The 20,000-nt window shown below is 39.8% G+C and overlaps 1 protein-coding gene across 1 annotated transcript in view; it reads left to right on the forward strand.

Annotated features, from left to right (window-relative positions):
- Positions 1–10,012, forward strand: part of LOC135208096 (uncharacterized) — a 15,506-nt gene extending 5,494 nt beyond the window's left edge. Inside the window, exons 2-3 of the mRNA XM_064240244.1 lie at positions 9,284–9,567; positions 9,774–10,012. Of these exons, the coding sequence (XP_064096314.1) occupies positions 9,284–9,567; positions 9,774–10,012 (523 nt within the window). The remainder of the gene's footprint in view (positions 1–9,283; positions 9,568–9,773) is intronic.
- The last annotated feature ends 9,988 nt before the right edge of the window (positions 10,013–20,000 follow it).

Raw genomic sequence — 20,000 nt, forward strand, 5'->3', positions numbered from 1 at the left:
CCAACTCTCTCCCACGTCGGACCACAAGAGGGAAGTTTTCCCAAATAAACTTTTGTGGCGAGTTTTTGTCAGGACGAATTTGAAGAAGACCTCCGTAGGCGAGTAGTGCCGTCGGTGCAACTCACGCGGTACACTGTAGGCATTACTTGTGGTTCTTTACGGCGTCCCTTGGCCAATAGCTGCAACCCCTTCTATTCGTTTTACTGTACCTCCGTTCATATTCTCTTTCTTCCATCTTTGTAGCCAATCTCTCCTAACAATCATTTCATTGTGCAACTGCAAAAGGTTTTCCTTCTGTTACACCTTTAAAGCCTTTCTACTCTCAATTCAGTTTCATCATTGAATTACCTCATAGGTCCCAGCCCTGTCCTTTGGCCTAAATTCCATATTACATCCAACGCCAGGTAAGAGCAGCAGCAGAAAATGGAAAGAGTAACAGACAAAAAATAAATCTCAGACTCACGAGGATTTTACTTCGGAAAAATGACCAGTTCATTTTTAAACCTCTTTTCTGAAATGTCACCTTCCAGGGTAGCAAGGTTCTGCGTCGTCAGATGGGACTGATTTTCCTTTGGTGTTGTGTCAATAAAACGAACTGATTTTTCTTCAATGGAAATTATATATGTTGGTCATTCTTACTTTTACTTTCATTCTCATCAAGCGAAGATTCGCATTCATTAACTACTCTCATACAAATCTCAAATCTCCTTGCATTTTAATTATTTACTTACGGTTTTTTTTACCATTTATTGATATAATTTATTTTCTGTTTTTAATTGATCTCTTATTTCTGTATTTCCTTTTATCTTCTGTTACTTCTTTCTAATGAACGACGTAATTTCAAGTCAGTTGCCCCTGTGGTGGGCTTGTTCCATGTGAATAGGGTTCTTCATCTTCTGAATAAATAATAATAATAATAATAATAATAATAATAATAATAATAATAATAATAATCAACTCCGCGTTTTATTAGTGTTGGGAGGGTCACAATGAGGCTGACTAGTGAATACTAATGCTTTTCCCTTAAAAGTTTCAAAAGTTATCTCCAGAGGTATTCTGTTTCTTTTCAGTTTTGCTTAAGATTCTTTTTCTCTCTAAAATGTAAAGATGGTCACTTTGTTAAAGATGATTCTAATTGTTATTTTCTATTATGTTATGTAGAATGGAGATGGATATATACTGTACTTCTCTCTTGTCCTTCCCTATAAACTCTCTCTCTCTCTCTCTCTCTCTCTCTCCATCTCTCTCTCTCTCTCTCTCTCTCTCTCTTTACATTTATTTAAAACTAGGCATTGCTGCAAAATATGAAATTGATACAATGTATTAAGATGTATTGGCCATTTCCAAACTCCTCGAGGGTGGAAGGAGAATTATGTAGATACAGTTCATCGTAGGTGAACCGAACTGAATATTTCTCTCTCTCTCTCTCTCTCATCTCTCTCTCTCTCTCTCTCTCTCTCTCTCTCTCTCTCTCTCTCCTAATCATTTACACTGGTGCCTTTTGACGTTAAGTACAGCTGTTCATCCCATTCTGGTGTAAATTATTTGCAATGTATGGTCACTCTGCAAGCATGGGCTCGATGGGTGCAAAATACGAGTATAATCCTATTTCTAGCGTGTAAAGGGCCATTTGTTTGCACATTGAGTAAATGAGTTTGTTATTTTCAATATGCAGATAAAATTCTTATATATGAATCTTGTTAAGGTTTAAATTAGAACTGATATCACTATAGATTGGCAAATGATAAATATCAAAGAATTAACTTCCAAATATCATAGAGTTCTCTCTCGTGGAGAAGAAATATGGGTCAGGATTTTCAAACCAGTGTTGATGAGAAAGGAAGAACAAAATTGATAAGAAAAAAACCTAGGCAATTGAGGTAAAAGAAAGCTAGAATATTTTAAAAAATGTTATTCCTGTTCGTTGGATTTCAAACTGATACATCTCTCTTCGCATCTATACAAAATGGCTGTTATAACGAAATCAACAAGAGAATATATTTCCAGGACAAATTCCTTTTCGCCGAGAGCGAATGCTGACCGCCATTCAATTTGCATCGTTCCAATTTCTTAGTCAATTGTAAAGTATTTATTGTTGTCGAATGTAACTACGGGGATTGAAGTTGGCCCTGTTCTCCGTTAGAGAGAATTTATAGCGTTTTGTTTCTCTAAGTGAAAAATATAGTTCAACTGAGAATTTATCCCAGAAAGGTGGAATATATGACACTGGATGCTCTCTCATAGTGAATGATATTAAAATTCCCCTTCGCTTTACAGAATGACGTATGAAATGTTTGCTTTATCTTTTACAATATATTTTTTGGTTTTGTAAAGAATATTTAGAATGTTTTTTTATGGCCATGAGTTTCAAATTTTATTCTTCAAATCGTTTCACATAATAATTTGACATATCAACAAGCACTGTCTCTTGTCACATTACTTTGATGTGCACCGACATCTAGCTGTGCATTTCCGGAACTTTTGATCTGTCCTCAAAAAGGTAAAATATCTCAAACTTGTCTTTCGTTTCGTCATCTTTGTAAATCTTATGATTTCGGTTATACAACAGTCGCCTTGATAATAATCAGTTTCGATTACTCAATGTAATTCAGTGACACTTATTCTAGCTCCATCTTATTTTAGAGTAGTTTCAACCAAATCTCATTGAGTACAAATGACAAAACGATTGGAGTCAGCAAAATGGAAGAAATTTCTCCCAAGACATATTCCTGCCTCTTCATCTCCCGTGTAAAAGGAGGTTCCTCTCGCAATAAGGAAGGAGATAAAGTGTTTCCAAAAAGGGTGATAAAGGAGGACTTATGAGGTGGAGAGCGCAAAGCGACGCTCTTTTATTATCGTTAAATCTTCTTCCTAATTTCGTCGTTTACGAAATCAGTAATTTGGACTTAACGGGAAGTCTGTGTTAGAGATTAAGGCTGAGAATTAAAATTAAAATAGAAAGTGTCTTTGCAGTAACCAAACCATAGTTTTGATTTGTTACCGTGGGCTCTTCTTGACTTTTATCTCTCTCTCTCTCTCTCTCTCTCTCTCTCTCTCTCTCTCTCTGCGGGACGCATAAATCATAATGCTACAGGAAGTTCTTATCTCGGTAGTCCCGCTGTCAGTCAATGTCAAGAAGTCAGAACTCTTTCTCTCTCTCTCTCTCTCTCCTCTCTCTCTCTCTCTCTCTGTGTGTGTGTGTGTGTGTGTGTGTGTGTGTGTGCCTTTGTGAAACTTGCCTGGCGTTGCCTGTGTACATTTACGCTTGTTAGAGGCAGCACATGAGATTTCGTGAAGTCTTGGAACAGTTAATCTTTGTTTGGAATGAACATCTCCGCGACTCTCTCTCCTTTCAAAGAACTCTCTAGTATTCCAGAAAGCCAAGAACCTCACATATACTGGAAAATATTTTTCGTTTGGAGATGTCTAAATGGTCAAAAATGCTATAATAAAATAATAATAATAATATAATAATAATAATAATAATAATAATAAATAATAAACTGAGAAGTGACGCCCTAACGCATCCAACACTCAAAGAATTGTACAGGTGTTTAGCAACAAACATGTCCTCGCTAAGAAAAAGTCAAAATGGCCTGATTAAATTATTATTCATTTTTATCAATTTATTTATCAATTTCTTAATTCATCTGTTTTTCTAATGACTGATCTCTTCCTGTATTTCCCTTTAAACTGTGTTACTTCTCTCTAAAGACCTGTCCACACGAGCGGGCCTGATGGACGCAAATTCTGGCGGGCTTACCCGTGAATGTTGTCCACACGGGTGAGGCGATGGAGAGGTGGGCATGCCCGACGATGCCAGTAGTGTGTTCAGTGCTGCGATACGATAAACATGGTGCCAACCGCAAAGAAGAAGATATTGTGTAGCATGATAATGCTTTGTGTGTGTGAAAAAGAGGAAAAAGAAGAGAATAGGTGCAAAGAATGGCTAGTAAAAGAAATGTATATGGTTAACGTACGTCTGCCAGGGTCGTAGCTCAAGCCATCGGGCACCACCAAGGTGATTTTGCTACAAGACCATCGGGCAATTTGACGGTTTGCCCGTCAAGTGTGCCCGTTAGATGGGTAAGGTCGGCTGATCAGGCCTGGTCAGTGTGGACAGACCTTAATGAACAGCTTAATATTCTTTGGAAGCTTCTGGAATAATAATAAAATTGTGTTATGGACAAAAGTTTCAAACGAAAGCAAAGACTTTGGAACGACTGAGCGTTATTCCTCGTCAAATGTTCTCTAAAATAATTATATTAACGGGAAAAGTGTCTTAAGTAATGAGGCTTGTTACTCTCATTGTTAACTTTTAGCGTCAACACTGATTGGGAGGAAACACTTTCAGATGCTCAGCAGAGTTTTCAGTTCTCAACTTTTGTCCCTGATACAATTTATTGAAATAATTGTTGATTTTCAACGAACAAAAACCTTCATCATACTGAGTAATAATATGCTGTTTAACTGAGAAACTCGCTGCCTCTCTCTCTCTCTCTCTCTCTCTCTCTCTCTCTCTCTCTCTCTCTCTCTCTCTCTCTCTTTGCATTTTGTTCTTCTGCTGTGCCACCTGATCCCCTTCTCTGTTGACGGTGACATTTTGTCTACACACACACACACACTAACACACATACACACACACATATATAAACATATATATATATATAATATATATATATATATATATATATATAAATATATACATATATATATTAGTGTGTGTGTTTACGTATGTATTTGTTTATATGACATATATATTTTTTTCTAGATCTTGGTTTCAGAATAAGCTTTCCCACTCACCCCTCTACCCATACACAGCCCCCCACCCTACCATACCATCCCTACCTCCCATTACCTGCTTCCACCAAACCAACCTCCTTATTCCGACATAAATTCGAATTAGCGGTCACACAGCGCCGAGTAGCGGCGAAACTCCAGTATTCTCGAGACAGAACAAAGTAAAGGAGGGAAACTGGGCTCAGAGTTTCATGCAAAACCTTCTTGCTACTGAACTTCGCCTTTCTTGGGAGCAGACTCATTTTCTTCATTCTTAATTCTTTGATTCATTTCTGAGAATATGAACGGAGGTGCAGTAAAAGGAATGAAGAGGTTGCAGTTAGGGGTCTTAGGAAGGGACGGCTGCAAAGAACCTTAAGTAATGCTTGCAGTGCCCAGCATGAGGTGTACTGATGCCACTATCCTCCTACGGGTTTAAATATAGCCTAGTATTTTGCTTAAAATATTTCAATTTCATGATTATACCTTATTAAGTAAGTAGTTAAATTTGGTCATATTTATTAGTCTATGAGAAAGCTTCTCATTTAGAAAGCTAGACCCACTTTCGCCAGAAGACTTTCTGTTTACTTTTCCCAGGTGCTCTCACTATTTCTTGACTACCTGACTTTTGGTGAAATTCTCGGTATTTTTTCTTTTTTTGGTTTTATGTAGATATTCTTGAATATCACTGGGCATTTTATATTGAAAACCTCTCATTACGATGAGAAGCAATTTATGATGCATGTCTCTCTCTCTCTCTCTCTCTCTCTCTCTCTCTCTCTCTCTCTCTCATTAGATCGGGCTTAAGTAACACTCCTTTTTGGATGTTGTGGAAGAAACTGAATTGAATTTATGTCTAGATTTCAAACTAATGATTTTAGACAGCTTCTAAGGAAAGTCCCCGTTTGCACGATTACTAACTAGAACATTCGAGGAGGAACCGGGGAAGTGGTAATATCTCGCCTCAGAGCTTTCCAGAATATTAGGAATATTACTGATATGAGTAGAAGCTTTCACTGAAGTTGGTTTAAATTGAATGGCAAATATTTTGGATATTATCTTTCTACTGGATTTGTGGGACTCGTGAATGAAAACTTGAAATAAAAGATATATGATAACGGTCATTAGAATGTTTATAAGTTGTTGATGAATTTAAGAAAATTTTTACCTGAATTCGTCTCTGGGAACTTCTAATATACACAGTAACTAATAATCAATTTGTTTGCCCTGATTTTTATTTCTAATGAATAAAAAAGAAGTTGCTTGACGGCCATTGGATGTAGTAATAATTAAATTGTCAGTTTCACGGACTGATATTATTCAGTTTTTTCTCAAACTCAAACTGAATCATTTTTCCTGCAGACATAGCACTCCCAGATTCAATAATCATCATCATCTCATGAGGCTATGAATTCAAAAGGTTTAACAAAGAGAGTTTGTCGAGGCCTGCGCGAAATCAGATTGAAACGGAATCAGTCAAACTGCAGATATAAAAAGCATTTATATATATAAGAAGTTTATTTGCAAGAAAATTTGTTATAGCAGTGATCAGTGAAAGGGCGAAACGCGTTCAGATGTCATCAATGGGTTGTTTGGTGTGTCCATCGCTTACGATTCATATTTGTGAGTCTCACGTCAGAGGTGGATAGGTTCCAACCGCAAAACGTGTTCCAAAATATTGACAGAATATTGCACCAGTAAAGTTATTATTACATCCAGTGGATGGCTTCACATTTCAATGATGGTCGCACAAATATATTGCCGTTATGAGGGATGTTTATGAATCTGCAAGGGTCGTTAACACCTGTACTATGGAATATAGGTAAATATCTCCGCTTGATACCATCCAGTTCCGATGAGTTCCTGTTAGTAATATATATATATATATATATATATATATATATATATATATATATATATATATATATATATACATATATATGCATTTATAAACGATTTAAACGATTTACGTAATGGAGCATAACACAAATTCCTCATATCATTCTGGTTTCGGGCGAGAGTAAAACTAAATGTTTAGTGCATATTAATCTGACTGCAAATGAGTTAATGAGTTCCAGATTAATGAGACGTTAAAAAGGCTCGGGAAATCTAATTGAGCGGCAGCAGCTGTAACTGTAATCAGATTCAAATGAATGAGTAAGGGAGATATGATTACGTAGGATTGAAATATTGCTTTAAATACAGTTGTTCGGAAAATTAGGTAGATTTAGGATTTTGGATTTTTAATGTGTTTGAGTACGAGAGAGAGAGAGAGAGAGAGAGAGAGAGAGAGAGAGAGACCTTACCTTACAGACCATACATCTTGTTCGGGTTGCCCCATGTTCCTCAGTGTGAGGCACCTCTAATGTCTACCAGAGAGTTGATAGTACATCTTCCGGTATATTTTGCATCTTTCAATCTTGGATAGAGCTTAGATATTTGTCGAGCTTATTCTTAAACACAACTATGCTCACTCCTGATATATTCCTCAGATGAGCTGGCACGCAGTGAATAGACGCTGCATTATCGCTGCTGGTGCGTAGTGGATTAATGTCCTGTGTGCTTTCCTTATTTTTCCTGGTATAGTTTTGGGAACTATTAATCTACCTCTGCTTGCTCTTTCCGATATTTTTAGCTCCATGATGTTTTTGGCTATTCCTTCTATCTGTTCCCATGCCTGAATTATCATGTAGCGTTCACTTCTTTCTAGCCTATATAATTTTAAGGATTGTAGTCTTTCCCAGTAGTCAAGATCCTTAACTTCTTCTATTCTAGCTGTAAAGGACCTTTACATTAAAGCATAATCATGTGTTCAGCTTTTCTTGTTTTGAAGTGCCGTAACAACATTCCCAATTTTGCTTTACATTTTGCCAGTAGAATTGCTATTTGATCATTGCATAACTTGTTCCTATTCTTCATCACACCAAGGTCTTTAACGCTCCCTTATTTTGTGATTGTCTCATTATTAGGTCCCCTATATGCATATAGCTTTCCTTCTCTGTCTCCAATAATTTATTGATTCAAAATTTTATCGAGAAATAAAAATACCATCCTATTTTCCTCTGCCCAGAGAGCGAGAGAGAGAGAGAGAGAGAGAGAGAGAGAGAGAGAGAGAGAGAGAGAGAGAGAGAGAATCACAGATGTATTTTCAACTCTGAAATCTTGAATGTAAAATCACACACTAGGATATATTACCAACTAAAACTATACTTTTTTGGAATTATTATGGCTTAGGATTCAATCATACTTGTCACTATCAGAAACTAAAACCTTTTTATAAAAGAGGTATATAAAATCACCCATAAACCATCATACAGTTATAAGCTGTATACATACACACACACAAAATATGTACGCCTATACAAGTCGGCCCCGTATGACATGTCATGAATCCCGCGAAGTCGTAACAGGTTGATGACGCAATAGATCAGGTGAGACGCCCCTTTATGTTCGAAACAATGGCCTCTCTGCCTATCGGTGTGTTATTCAACGATTCTCGTCAAATTAACGGTAAATCCTCATCCTCTTGGTGAAGAAATCCTCCTCCAGCAAAATAGTTTATTTAAACCCTCCAACACTGGAAACCATTTCCCCAACAGCTCAAAGAAGCACGAGGGAGTAATTCCAGCAATACCTTCCCAGTTTCTAGACACAAGCGGATCAACTTTCCAGCGAAAAATATAACAATAAAAGAGTAACAGTGTTAGATGATGGAATTACACGAATAACGCCAAAGGTTTCTAGTCCAGTAGATGTGCTGGAAGTGACGCTGGATGAAATAGAGTTTTACAATCGTGGATTCCATACGGATTGGGAATACAAATAGAGGCAAAGAGAGTTCAGGAATACATAGGATTAGTTCAAAGCTTTAAACGGATTGAATGAGAGAGAGAGAGAGAGAGAGAGAGAGAGAGAGAGAGAGAGAGAGAGAGAGAGAGAGAGATTTGTTATTTAAATGACAGCAATATCCAGAGAAGCATCCAAATATTGTTTCTTGTTAGTTGGGATTAAAATGACATTTCCATCACACGAATCATGTTGAAAACGAAACGGAAAATATTTGAGTCTAAAGTAACTTATTTGAAAGAGAATCTTAATAGAACAAAGATTGTTATCATACTTGCTATCACACTTCATTAACCCTTCATACCAGTGTGAAGTGTGAAGTTGAAAAAGCAGTGTCATCGACTTTTTAATAGTAGTTTTATTTATAGATACAGTCAGCATCGCCATTCTTTCAAGGGAACAGAAAAACCATAACCAACCTTTTCTGTCTTTTCTGTCTGAGGACAGAAATGGAATTCTGGAATTCATCAAATTCTAAATGGAGCTGAATTTCCATACCTACCCACACCCCCCCCACCCCGCACTCCCCACTCCCACGCCTAACACCCACCCCACCCTGCACCACCACACCACAGAAAACACCCCACCCCACACTACCACACCTTCCACCTCATCCCACACACCACCCCACACCACAATCCCCACCCTACACCCCCAGACAACTACATAACCCACACTCCCACATCCCCACTATCACACCCTATACCTCACACCCCACCCCACCCCACACCACCTCACCCCACACTCCCACACCACCACACAATACTCCACCACACACTCCCACCGACATCCCACAACCCCACCCCACTCCACCCTGCACCCCACACACCACCCCTCACCCCATATCCCACCCGACCCCACACAGCATCCCCAATCCACCCCACACCCCCATACCCATACCCTCACCCACAACTTACCCTACACCCCACCAGGGACTGCAACGTGAGTTCGCATCAAGTGTCTAAGTGTCAAGTAACGTACTCTCCTCGCTCTCTCTCTCTCTCTCTCTCTCATCCTCTCTCTCTCTCTCGACGAGACGTTGAGATACCTCTCTCTCTACTGCATATTTATTGCGTTTTGTTTTGGCCACCATATTGCCGAAGATATCTCTCAATAAATGAACCCATTTGCATTATTCCCTGATCAAGATCGACCACTTCCCCCACCGAATACTCAGGAGTTGAGAACCGCCTTCCGTCTCCAGAGAATATCCGATCTCTTCTGTCTCGTAAACCCCCAAGATCGTTCTGGGTATAACAGATACTTAGCGCTGATCTCTGCTCTGTATCAGCCGCTGATCGAGCGTCAAACTGGGCGTTTTTTTGCGCCACTTGAGGGCGTAGAAGGAAGGAAGGAAGGAAGGAGGAAGGAAGGAATAAAAGCGTAAGCGGGGAAACGGTTGAACGACAGAGGTTCTTAGACTGGCAATGAGATTTTTTTATTCTTTTGAATAGTGGGTTTTGAGATGGGTCATAAGACTGCTTCTTCTCTCTCTCTCTCTCTGTTCATTTTTTAAATCATGATAAAGTACGACTAACTGTTAATATGCGTGATAAAACATTTTCCTCTACACAAAGGAAAGCCTCTTATCTTGAAAAGAGCCCCAAGAGGCGACTCTATCTAAAGGGAAATGAATGAAAACCTTGGAAGAGACTAAATATTTTCCCCTCTATGCAGAAGAGGAGGAGGAGGAGGAGGAAAGGAACCTAAGAAGCTTCCAACATCTTTAGGGGCGACTTATAAAGCTTCTGTCTATCTGTCTGTGTGAGTGAGTGCTGGTCTTGCATCCTTAATCCTATCGAGGGAGGAAACGGAAGAGCGCTTATCGCTGGAGGCTGCGGCGGCAGACGAGAAGTTCTTTATTGCTCTCAATTTTTCTTTTCCTTTTCGTCTCTGATTAAATTTAGGGTAGACTAGACAAGTCAGTAGTAAGAGTCTCTCTCTCTCTCTGTATAGTGTGTGTGTGTGATTGATAGATTGATATATACGTATAGGTAGATTAGGGCAGCAAAAATCAAAAAGACAGAGCGTTATATCCTTGGTAGAGTCTTCAAACCTTTCCAGATAATAATGGTTTCCCCTAATGTACCATCGAACTACTATTCATAAGAGGCGTCTATCAACAACTGGCAATCAAAGTATAAGGAGTCCGTTAGGGCCGTCTTATGTAACCAAGCAAAAGCGTTAAGTAAATACTTCACTCTCATATGTGTGTGTTAGAAGAAAATAATTGATTTTGCTTGGGAAAACATTTGAACCTGGTTAGTTTCTACACAAGTCACTATCACCAACTAGTCACCCAGGTTGCGAAATTTGTTCTGAATATCCACAACTGAGAGAAAAACTATTTTAGCAAGATGAAAATGACTCTTGACGCTTTGCATATCTACAAACTAAAGGAAATGTATTTTAGAAAGATAAAAATTAATCCTAATCTGACGAAAGCAGAGAAATTCCAGCGGATCCTCCCAATCAAATGAGGCGAATTTCAAAGGGATTTCCAGAGCTTCATATCATATGACGTCCTCATTTCCTTTGGTTATAACCGAGGCCATGAAAGCATTTATGAGGTCGGGTCATGAAAGATGATTTGTGGGGAGGGGCGTAAAAGGGGGAATGACCTCGAGGTCCCCCGGACTCAAAAGTTTTTGGTCGTGACCACAGGAAGGATTTATTACCAAATAAAGCTGACTAAACTGGAAGGAAATTGCTTGTTTAAATCAACATTTAAGCTTTATAGCTGTCTGGGAAGGTAACTACTGTATCATGCGACTTTGCCATATCTCTCTCTCTCTCTCTCTCTCATTTTGATCTTCCATATCTCATATACAGTCTTCTAGCTGCAGATTTCAAAGTAATTCTTGGAAAGACTAAAGTGCTCTCTCTCTCCTTTAGTTCTTCCATATGTCATGTACACTCTTCTAGTAGCAGATTTCAAAGTATTCTTGGGCAGACTAAAGTTATCTCTCTCTCTCTCTCTCTCTCTCGACCATAGAGAAAGCCATAACACCATTAGGATCCGTTTAACTAGCTATAAACGAACATCCTAGATTTTAGAGAGAGAGAGAGAGAGAGGGGAACGCTCTACTGTTACAAAATTACATATGTGCGTGTGGCAATTTTTTCAACATTTATTTGCCCGTTCAGAAAATAGGAATAACATTAAAAAAAGAACCCAGATGTAATTGGCTTTTGCTTGATATGATACTATTTATCTTCATAACGAATTCTGATATAGACAGGAAACTCAAGTGACAGAACGAACTTTGTTTTATCACTTTTTTTTCTGTTCAGCTTTTGACCCCAAAATGTGAAGGGTTTTACGAATCATTAAACCTTTGTTTTCCAAGTTTACAGTAGACACGATCACAGGATTAATGTCAACGATAATTTTTTATCGTATATAAGTGCTTTAGGGAATCTCTCTCTCTCTCTCTCTGGCCTTATACTCTCCATTTCGTTGAAAGCTTATCGGAAGAAAGTTAGTGGTCATTGATAGTCTCAATCCTCAAGAGAAAGCGACCAAACTTTCTAGAAAGAAAATTTTCGGTTCCTAAGAAGTTGGTTTTCTCCTTCGGTTCAGAGACGTCGAGGAACCACCACATATGAGACGCCCGATACAGACAGACCTTTCAAAGGGTTGATCTTTAAGGAAATAGTAATAAACTGTTTCTTGTTTCTGATGATTTTTTTGTTTTTTTTAGAATGTCTATCTTATTCTTATGAGTAATATAAAGTTCGATTATATGTACATAATTGTCTGTATGCATACACTTACACACATATTTATATTATATATATATATATATATATATATATATCTATATATATATGAAGTAATAAAAGTTCACACTTAAGTAAAATGTGTATTAGAATACTTAAAAGACGGGAGCTTTCGTCTACTTGATCAGTAGACCTCATCAGCCGTACTGATTATTCCTTTTAAAAAGGAGGTTTGACGAAGGAAAACATTATTTTTGACCAAGGCAGACCTGGGTCACTCAGGAGGACTATTCACCAACCTGTACAGGTTGGTGCGACTCTCGAAATAATTATCAAGAAGTTTAAATAGACCAAAAACGCCCAAAGGGCTCTCTCACAGGCTAAAAGCATGTATTATAGAGAGAAGTGACTTTGAATTTCAGGTCTGCCTAATCAAAAACAACCCAAAAAAAAAAAAAACCATTCCAATGTCAAACCTCCCCACTACATGCAAGGAGAGCCGTTCCAAGAAAGAAGAAGAACAGCGCAATCCATCCATCAACTGTTTCCACCCATCGTTACCATGTTCACTATTGAGTTAATATAGTGGTTATCGAATTGTGTGAAATGTAAAGGAAAGAAAACTATGAAGGGTGGTCTGAGGACCCAGGTCTGCCTTGGTCAAAAATAATGTTTTCCTTCGTCAAACCTCCTTTTTGACCGAAGGGCAGACCTGGAAATTTTATGACAAGGGAAAGAAGGGAAGGGAAAGGAAACAGCTGATGGAAGAGGGATACACCTGAGGTAATATCATTGGAAATTGTGAATTAATGAGAGCTATTCATTATTACTATAATTAAATATAAGTATTCTGAATCTTGACTCTGTTAAGAATTGAATAAATTAAATGCAGTAAACAAGTAGTTATTTACTCAAAAACCCTTAACCAAATCATAATCCACAAAACTCAAAAATTAATAAAGGCAGACCTAAAAAGATAGGTATCGGTACTAGAAAAAATGAGATAAAGTATACATATTATACTTAAGTAGAATACCAGGTATCCAGTTGACACCATGACATCAACCCCATTATGTTTGTTAACACAGACGGTAAATTGTAATCTAAATATATAACTTATATAGAAATATATATTTAGACAATATGAAATAGTACCTTATGTACAAATAGATAACAACTGACGTATATATATATTATATATATAAAAAATATAAATAAATAAATAAAAAAAAAAAAAAAAATAAATAATTAAATTTTGTGAAGTTATGCTTCCAGATTCAGAACCCAGCACGATAAAAGACGAGGAAATAAATAGACATCTCCTTCAAATAAAGTTTCTGAAAACGTTATAGAAGACCATCCAACAAGATCACAAATTCTTTTGCTATTCACACCTTTTAGGAAAGGAAAAGAAGTTACGACTTTTTCTCAAATCGTGAGTTCTGGGAAAGGAACTGGATCAGCCCAACGAATAAATTGACGCATAAATAGTCTCAACTTATTAACTGATATGGTCAGAAAGGTTTTTCTCGGGTGTACAAAAAAACATTTTTCAAAAATTTTGTATTGCAAGTCTAAACAAGGTACTTCTCCAACTTATACACCGGACTTAAAGGATGACGACCTCCTTAATCATCCTTAAGTCTAGTGATAAAATTCAGTTCACGTCTAGAATTAGGACGTTCATTCTTGGCCAAAACATTTTGGATCAGGAAACAGTCTGACCCTCTCTGAAGAAAAATCAAGAAATTCATATGAGCCTCAGTAGTAAATGAGATTAGAAACAATGTAATATATAAACTAACTTTAACACAAGGGTTCTCTTGGAACCTTGAAGACAATGCAAACGTTTAAAAACCTTATCTGAAGACAAAGAAACTTTGACAAGGAATCATGGGTTTGATGTTAAAAAAAGGGCTTTCATAAATTCTGGAAATGGATGAACCGATACATCAATGTTGAAAGCAAGCTTAAGAGGATCAGATAATGCAGACTTATAAGTTGAAAATGTGGTAGGAGATAAATGTCTGTCATTAAAATGATTTCTCAGGAATGCTAAAATAGTTTCCACTGAAATCTTACTAATATTATTAGATCTAATAAAATGAAAAAAAAGAGTTCCACACAGTCTGATATTGTCTATGGTAGAAGTTCTTAAGGATTTAAATAAAATTCTTGCTGAATCACTAGAGTATAACTTGTTATGAATCTTAATCATAAACTCCAGCAAGCTATTTTGGAGGAGAATCTTTGAGGCACAAAAGCAACGATCCTCCAAACTAGTTGCGAAAGTACTGGATTCAGGATTATGAGTCTTTATTTTTGCCCTTGCTGGCAATAGAGGGAACCATGGCTGGGCAGTCCAACAATGGGGCTATCAGCTTTGCTTTCCTCTGAAGTTTTCCAAATAACTGAGCACTCTGAGGATCATCTTTGTTGGAAGAAACAGGTAAATTACTTGCCACCTGTTCCAGTCCAATGTGAGGGTGTCGATCTCCACTGCTAGGAGGTCGATCACTGGAGAAACGAAGTGAGGTAACTGGGAATTCTTTCTCGTGGCAAAAAAAAAGATCTAATTGTGGCATCTCCAACTGGGAGCAAACATAGTAGAAAGATGTCTCATCCAGAGACCACTCCGATGGTATTGGATGGCTTCTGGATAACGCATCTGAAATAACATTTCTCACCCCTGCCACGTGAAACGCTGTCATTGTTAGGTTTCTCCTCTGAAGAAACCTCAGAATAGAGTGTCCACTCACTAAGAGGCTTTGATTTCCCGGACCCCCTCCTGTTCAGACAGGCCACTGCTGTTGCCGCTGTCTGAGTGTAATCTGAAGTGGATCCCTGGCTGGAGATTCAGCTTCTTGATGGCAATATACACGACGGGTATCTCTAAAATATTTATATGGCAAGTTGAGAGGAGGATGAGACCATGCACCCTGAAACATCTGCCCTGCAGATGTGTGAATCCCTAGCCTGTCTGGGAGGCATCTGTGTACACATCCAGACTGGGTGGAGGTGGACAGAAAGGAATCACTGCCGAGAAAATCTCTGGATGCATCCATCTTTCTAAAGCCTTCTTGATGAAAGGAGGGAATGGACATAACTGATTCCTTTGCTTTCTGTTGGTCTTCATGAATTAAAAAAGTGATTCGGGCCCTTTAAAATGGCTTTGCCACAGGGTCGACTATTGATGCAAATTGGAGCCTCCCCAACATCTGCTCCACTTGCCGACAAGACACTGATATTTTGCTTCAAAAATAAACGAAAGGGTCCGAGATAGAGACATGACCTTGCTCTCAGCAGATACAGGGTACCAGAAGTGGTGTCCCAACCTCCCCCAGCCACTGAGAGTCTGTTCCGGAGTTAATCTTGATTTCTTCATGTCGATAAGAAAAAAAAAAACCCAACTCAGACAGGGTCTGTAAAAACAATCCTTGTTGCCTTTAAACAACTCACTCCCGAATTCGCCCATATAGCCAGTCGTCCAGGTATATCAATACCTGGATACCTTTCTGCCTGAGCTCCCTCAGAATTGGACAGCAGATCTTCGCGAACACTCTTGGAGCGATGTTGAGCTTTGAAACGAAACTTCTTCCCTTCTAGACTGAATCCGAGGAACTTCCTGTAATATGGGTGTATCGCAAATTCAGAATATGCTATAGACGTCTTCAAGTCGATGGAGGCAAAAGCTCTACTGGCAACAACGATCTTACGTCTTGCAAAGTTGTCATTCTGAAGGTCGGACATTGTTTGATTGTTGAGGGTTGACAGGTCAAGATGATCCGTCCTTTTTTTGTTGTATCTTTCTCGGACTGAAAATAAGGGGCCCTGAAAGAGGAGGGAGGTCGTCTCCTCTATTGCCCAATTTTCATCATGTATGAAACAATTTCTTTGAGTTGTGGATTGAAGCCTGAAAGAATGAACGGAAGTGTGATGGAGAACTGCACCACTCCCACCTCAGCCCCTTTATGATTGCAAGACCCTGAATCTCTTGTACAATATTGATGGAAAGTATTGGAGTCTCCTGCCAACCTCAAATTCTTTTTTCACAAAAAGATTTACCCCTCCCCTGGAAGACTGGTTACATCTAGGGGTGCCTGGAGACATTATACCTCTGCCCCGAGGTTACATTTTCCATGACCTCTTGAGGTACCTCGGGGACATCTGTTAGAAGATGAAGAAGTGTACTGATTCTGGTAATTCCCTCTGAAGTTACCCAAGGTTTTGTGAGAAAAGGCGCTTCATAGCAGGATTCCTAAAAACCAAGCATGGTCAGCATTGACTTGGCTGGATGAGGCAGCTTGGGTGACTACTCCTTCCCAGGCGTCTCATGAGAGAGGTTCTTTGAAAGCGGATCTGGACTGAGGAACTTTAAAACCAGAGTATTTTTCATAAAAACAGCCCTGAAGTGCGAGCTTCCTCAATTCATATTTCTTTCTAGCGAAGAGGTTGTAGGCTGTCCTACATGGCTGCAAGGGCATCTTCAACAAAGCATAGAGCTGAAGAGTTAGGATCCTCTTTAGGGGTCTGTCTGGTTGGTACTTCCATTAGTTCCTCGTTGGACGATTTAATTCTCGGCTCTGCCAATGCTAAATCAGAGAAATTTATTTCTGGTAATAGAAATTAATTTCAAGATATAATGTGGTTCGGATCCAACAATAAGTTGTAGGTCCCGTTGCTAGGTGACCAACTGGTTCCTAGCCACGTAAAAATATCTTATCCTTCGGGACCAGTCCTAGGGGAACTGTTAATCAGCGCAGTATTCTGGTAAAACTAGGATATACTAACTTTAGTACTTCCGCTGCGATGGTCATGTTCAATGAGCTGAGGAAGTTCTGATGTGCACCTAGCTCGTCTTGAACAGCATTCTTAGGAAGCGGCTGCAATCTGTCAGAATTGAACAAGACGGCCGGTTCCGTGAGAACAAAATTCTCCCCTTTCAAATGTCTTAATGTATTCCGTAGATGTTATGGGAGAAATGGAGTCTTCTTCCCAGGTTATCCCTACTCGGGGTCGCTGTTTTTAATGAATCTCTTCCATCTACCTCTGTCCTGTGTCATTTCCTCCCGTACTAGAGTAGGGGACGAAATTCATAGATGCACGACTACTGCCCTTTCCCCCTTCGAATCTGGAGGATGGAAGGGGCTGTCGTTCCATTCTGATATAGCAGCAGGATCGGGTGCAAGACGATCAAAAAGGGCCTCATAAGCCTGACGGACTGGGATGATGCCCATTGTTTCTTGGAGGAGCCACGTCTCTTTGAACCTGTGCCTCCTGAGAGTTTCTAATTAATGAAATATTCTTCTGGATAGAGGTGGCGTCAGACGAGGAATCAAAGTGAGATTCTTAAAGGGATATTCTTCTAGAGTAACAATCCTCTGTTGCATATCCCTAATTGCTCCAAGGATAATCTCCAAAGTATCCTGAGAATTAGCCAGAGAGGGCGGCGCCCCTAAGGCGGAAGGGGCTAACTGGGACCAGGAGGCGACTGTGTAAGGGCGGCAGAGGCGAATACAGTTCTTCTTTGAGTCACTGCTGGAAGAGATGGGGTCTTTGGACGAGCCACCCTTCATAGAACCGTGGGAAGAAGCTGCAGAGGATTGGATGTCGACTTCCCCTGAAAGTGTGTGAATCCACGAGATCTAGATTGGCGCTAGATGCCGAGTATTCTTCTTTTGGCAGGCGGCAGACTTAGAAACTTATCATGTATAGGAGGTTCTTTAAAGGCCGCAGGAGAAGGCTTAGAAATTACAGTTGTTGAGATTCCAGGATTGCATCGGGCAGGTTCCGAGATGCATCAAATTCGAGAACCACCTCACGGCAGAGAAGAAGCCCTTGAGAAAGCCAAATCCTGTGCAATTGCAGATAAAGACTCCTCTTCTTGGTTGTCCATTTTCTGCTATAGAGGACACGCGTCAAAGGAAAGTCTTCAGGAATAGTTCAGGTAAACAAGACTAAACCTAAAAAATCAACATTTTGAGCAAAGACAAAGAAATTACCGACCCTGGATTGAGATCCAGCAGGAAGAGTCAAATCCAGGCGCAGTATGTGTCTTAAATTCTGATGAACATCATGAACAGTTTTTCCCCAAACTCATAAATTCAGGCAGTAAGCGCCTTAAAGGCGATGATGGCGTCTTCGGTTTGGGCCAAATTACGGGCCTTGTCCCATAGTCCATCAGTTGCCACAAATTGCTCCATGCACGAGTCGTGGGCTATGTCCTCTGTTGCGTGATTGCATTCACAGCAGGGCATTCTGGAAGAAGGATTTCCTATTGAGTTTAAATCATCAAAAAATCCTTTGCCGCCCAAGGGTGGCATCCCATTATTGCAATTATCCCGCCCGCTGCCGCAACCGCAACAAAATGTAACTAGGGCAATCCTAGAGCTGCTATGGAAAGGGGGAGGGGGGGCGGCAGGGTATATGTAATCAAGGTATTCAATCCCTTCAAAGTCATGCCGCTGCAATCGCGGCAACTGCAGCAAAATGCAATCAGTATAATCCTGCAGCTACTATGAAAAAAGGGGGCGGGGGCGGCAGGTAAGGCTGATAAATGGACTAAAGCAATATAAACTGTAGAAAGGGAATGAATAAAAAACATAAAAGAAAAATATACACACACTAGGCGTCATTAACGCCAACGCGGCTGACATTAGCAATCTGAATGTCTGCCGCGTTGCTGAAAAACCATTCATGAAATAGTATGCCGCTCAAGTAAATACCCACCCTCAAAGATCAAAGGAAGCGGTCCTGTCACCTTCATCCACCTATCCTGAGATTACCTGGTTCAGGATAGAAGAGGTATATCACCAACGCGGCAGACATTAGCAATCTGAATATCTGCCGCGTGCTAAAAACCATTCATGAAATAGTATGCCGCTCAAGTAAATACACCCTCAACTCGAAGGAGGCGGTCCTGCTGCCTTCTTCCACCTATCCTGAACAGATACCTGGTTCAGGATAGATCAGGTATCGCCAACGCGGCTGACATTAGCAATCTGAATGTCTGCCGCGTTACTAAAAACCATTCATAAAATAGTATGCCGCTCAAGTAAGTAAATACACCTTCAACTCGAAGGAAGCGGTCCTGCCGCCTTCATCCACCTATCCTGAACAGATACTTGGTTTAGGATAGAAGAGGAATCGCCAACGCGGCAGACATTAGCAATCTGAATGTCTGCCGCGTTGCTAAAAACCAATCATGAAATGGCATGCCGCTCAAGTAAATACACCCTTAATTCAAAGGAAGCGGTCCTGCCGCCTTCTTCCACCTATCCTGAACAGATACCTGGTTCAGGATAGAAGAGGTATATCGTACTGCACCCTCCGTGAGACAGCGCTGCCGCGAAGGACGAGATAACTCACGGGGGTTCTCCTACTCACCATCAAAAGGCTGATAGGGGGAGAACCAACGGTACCCCAAACACCCCTGGCCGAAGACCGAGAGGGGAGGGCTACCAGCTGGGGAGCACACCTCAACGGAAGGGGGGGGAGGGCGGGGTGGGGGAGGATGGTACCTAACCATAGCCTACCCTCTCATGAAGGGATAAAAAACACATCCAGCAAAGTTATTTACACACACATATATATCAAAACTGACCCTAGGTCAGTCTAGAAAAGGTAAAACATGAATAAAAAACACACAACAA

The sequence above is a fragment of the Macrobrachium nipponense genome, chromosome 34, assembly GCF_015104395.2.
Source record: "Macrobrachium nipponense isolate FS-2020 chromosome 34, ASM1510439v2, whole genome shotgun sequence".
Lineage (NCBI taxonomy): Eukaryota > Metazoa > Arthropoda > Malacostraca > Decapoda > Palaemonidae > Macrobrachium > Macrobrachium nipponense.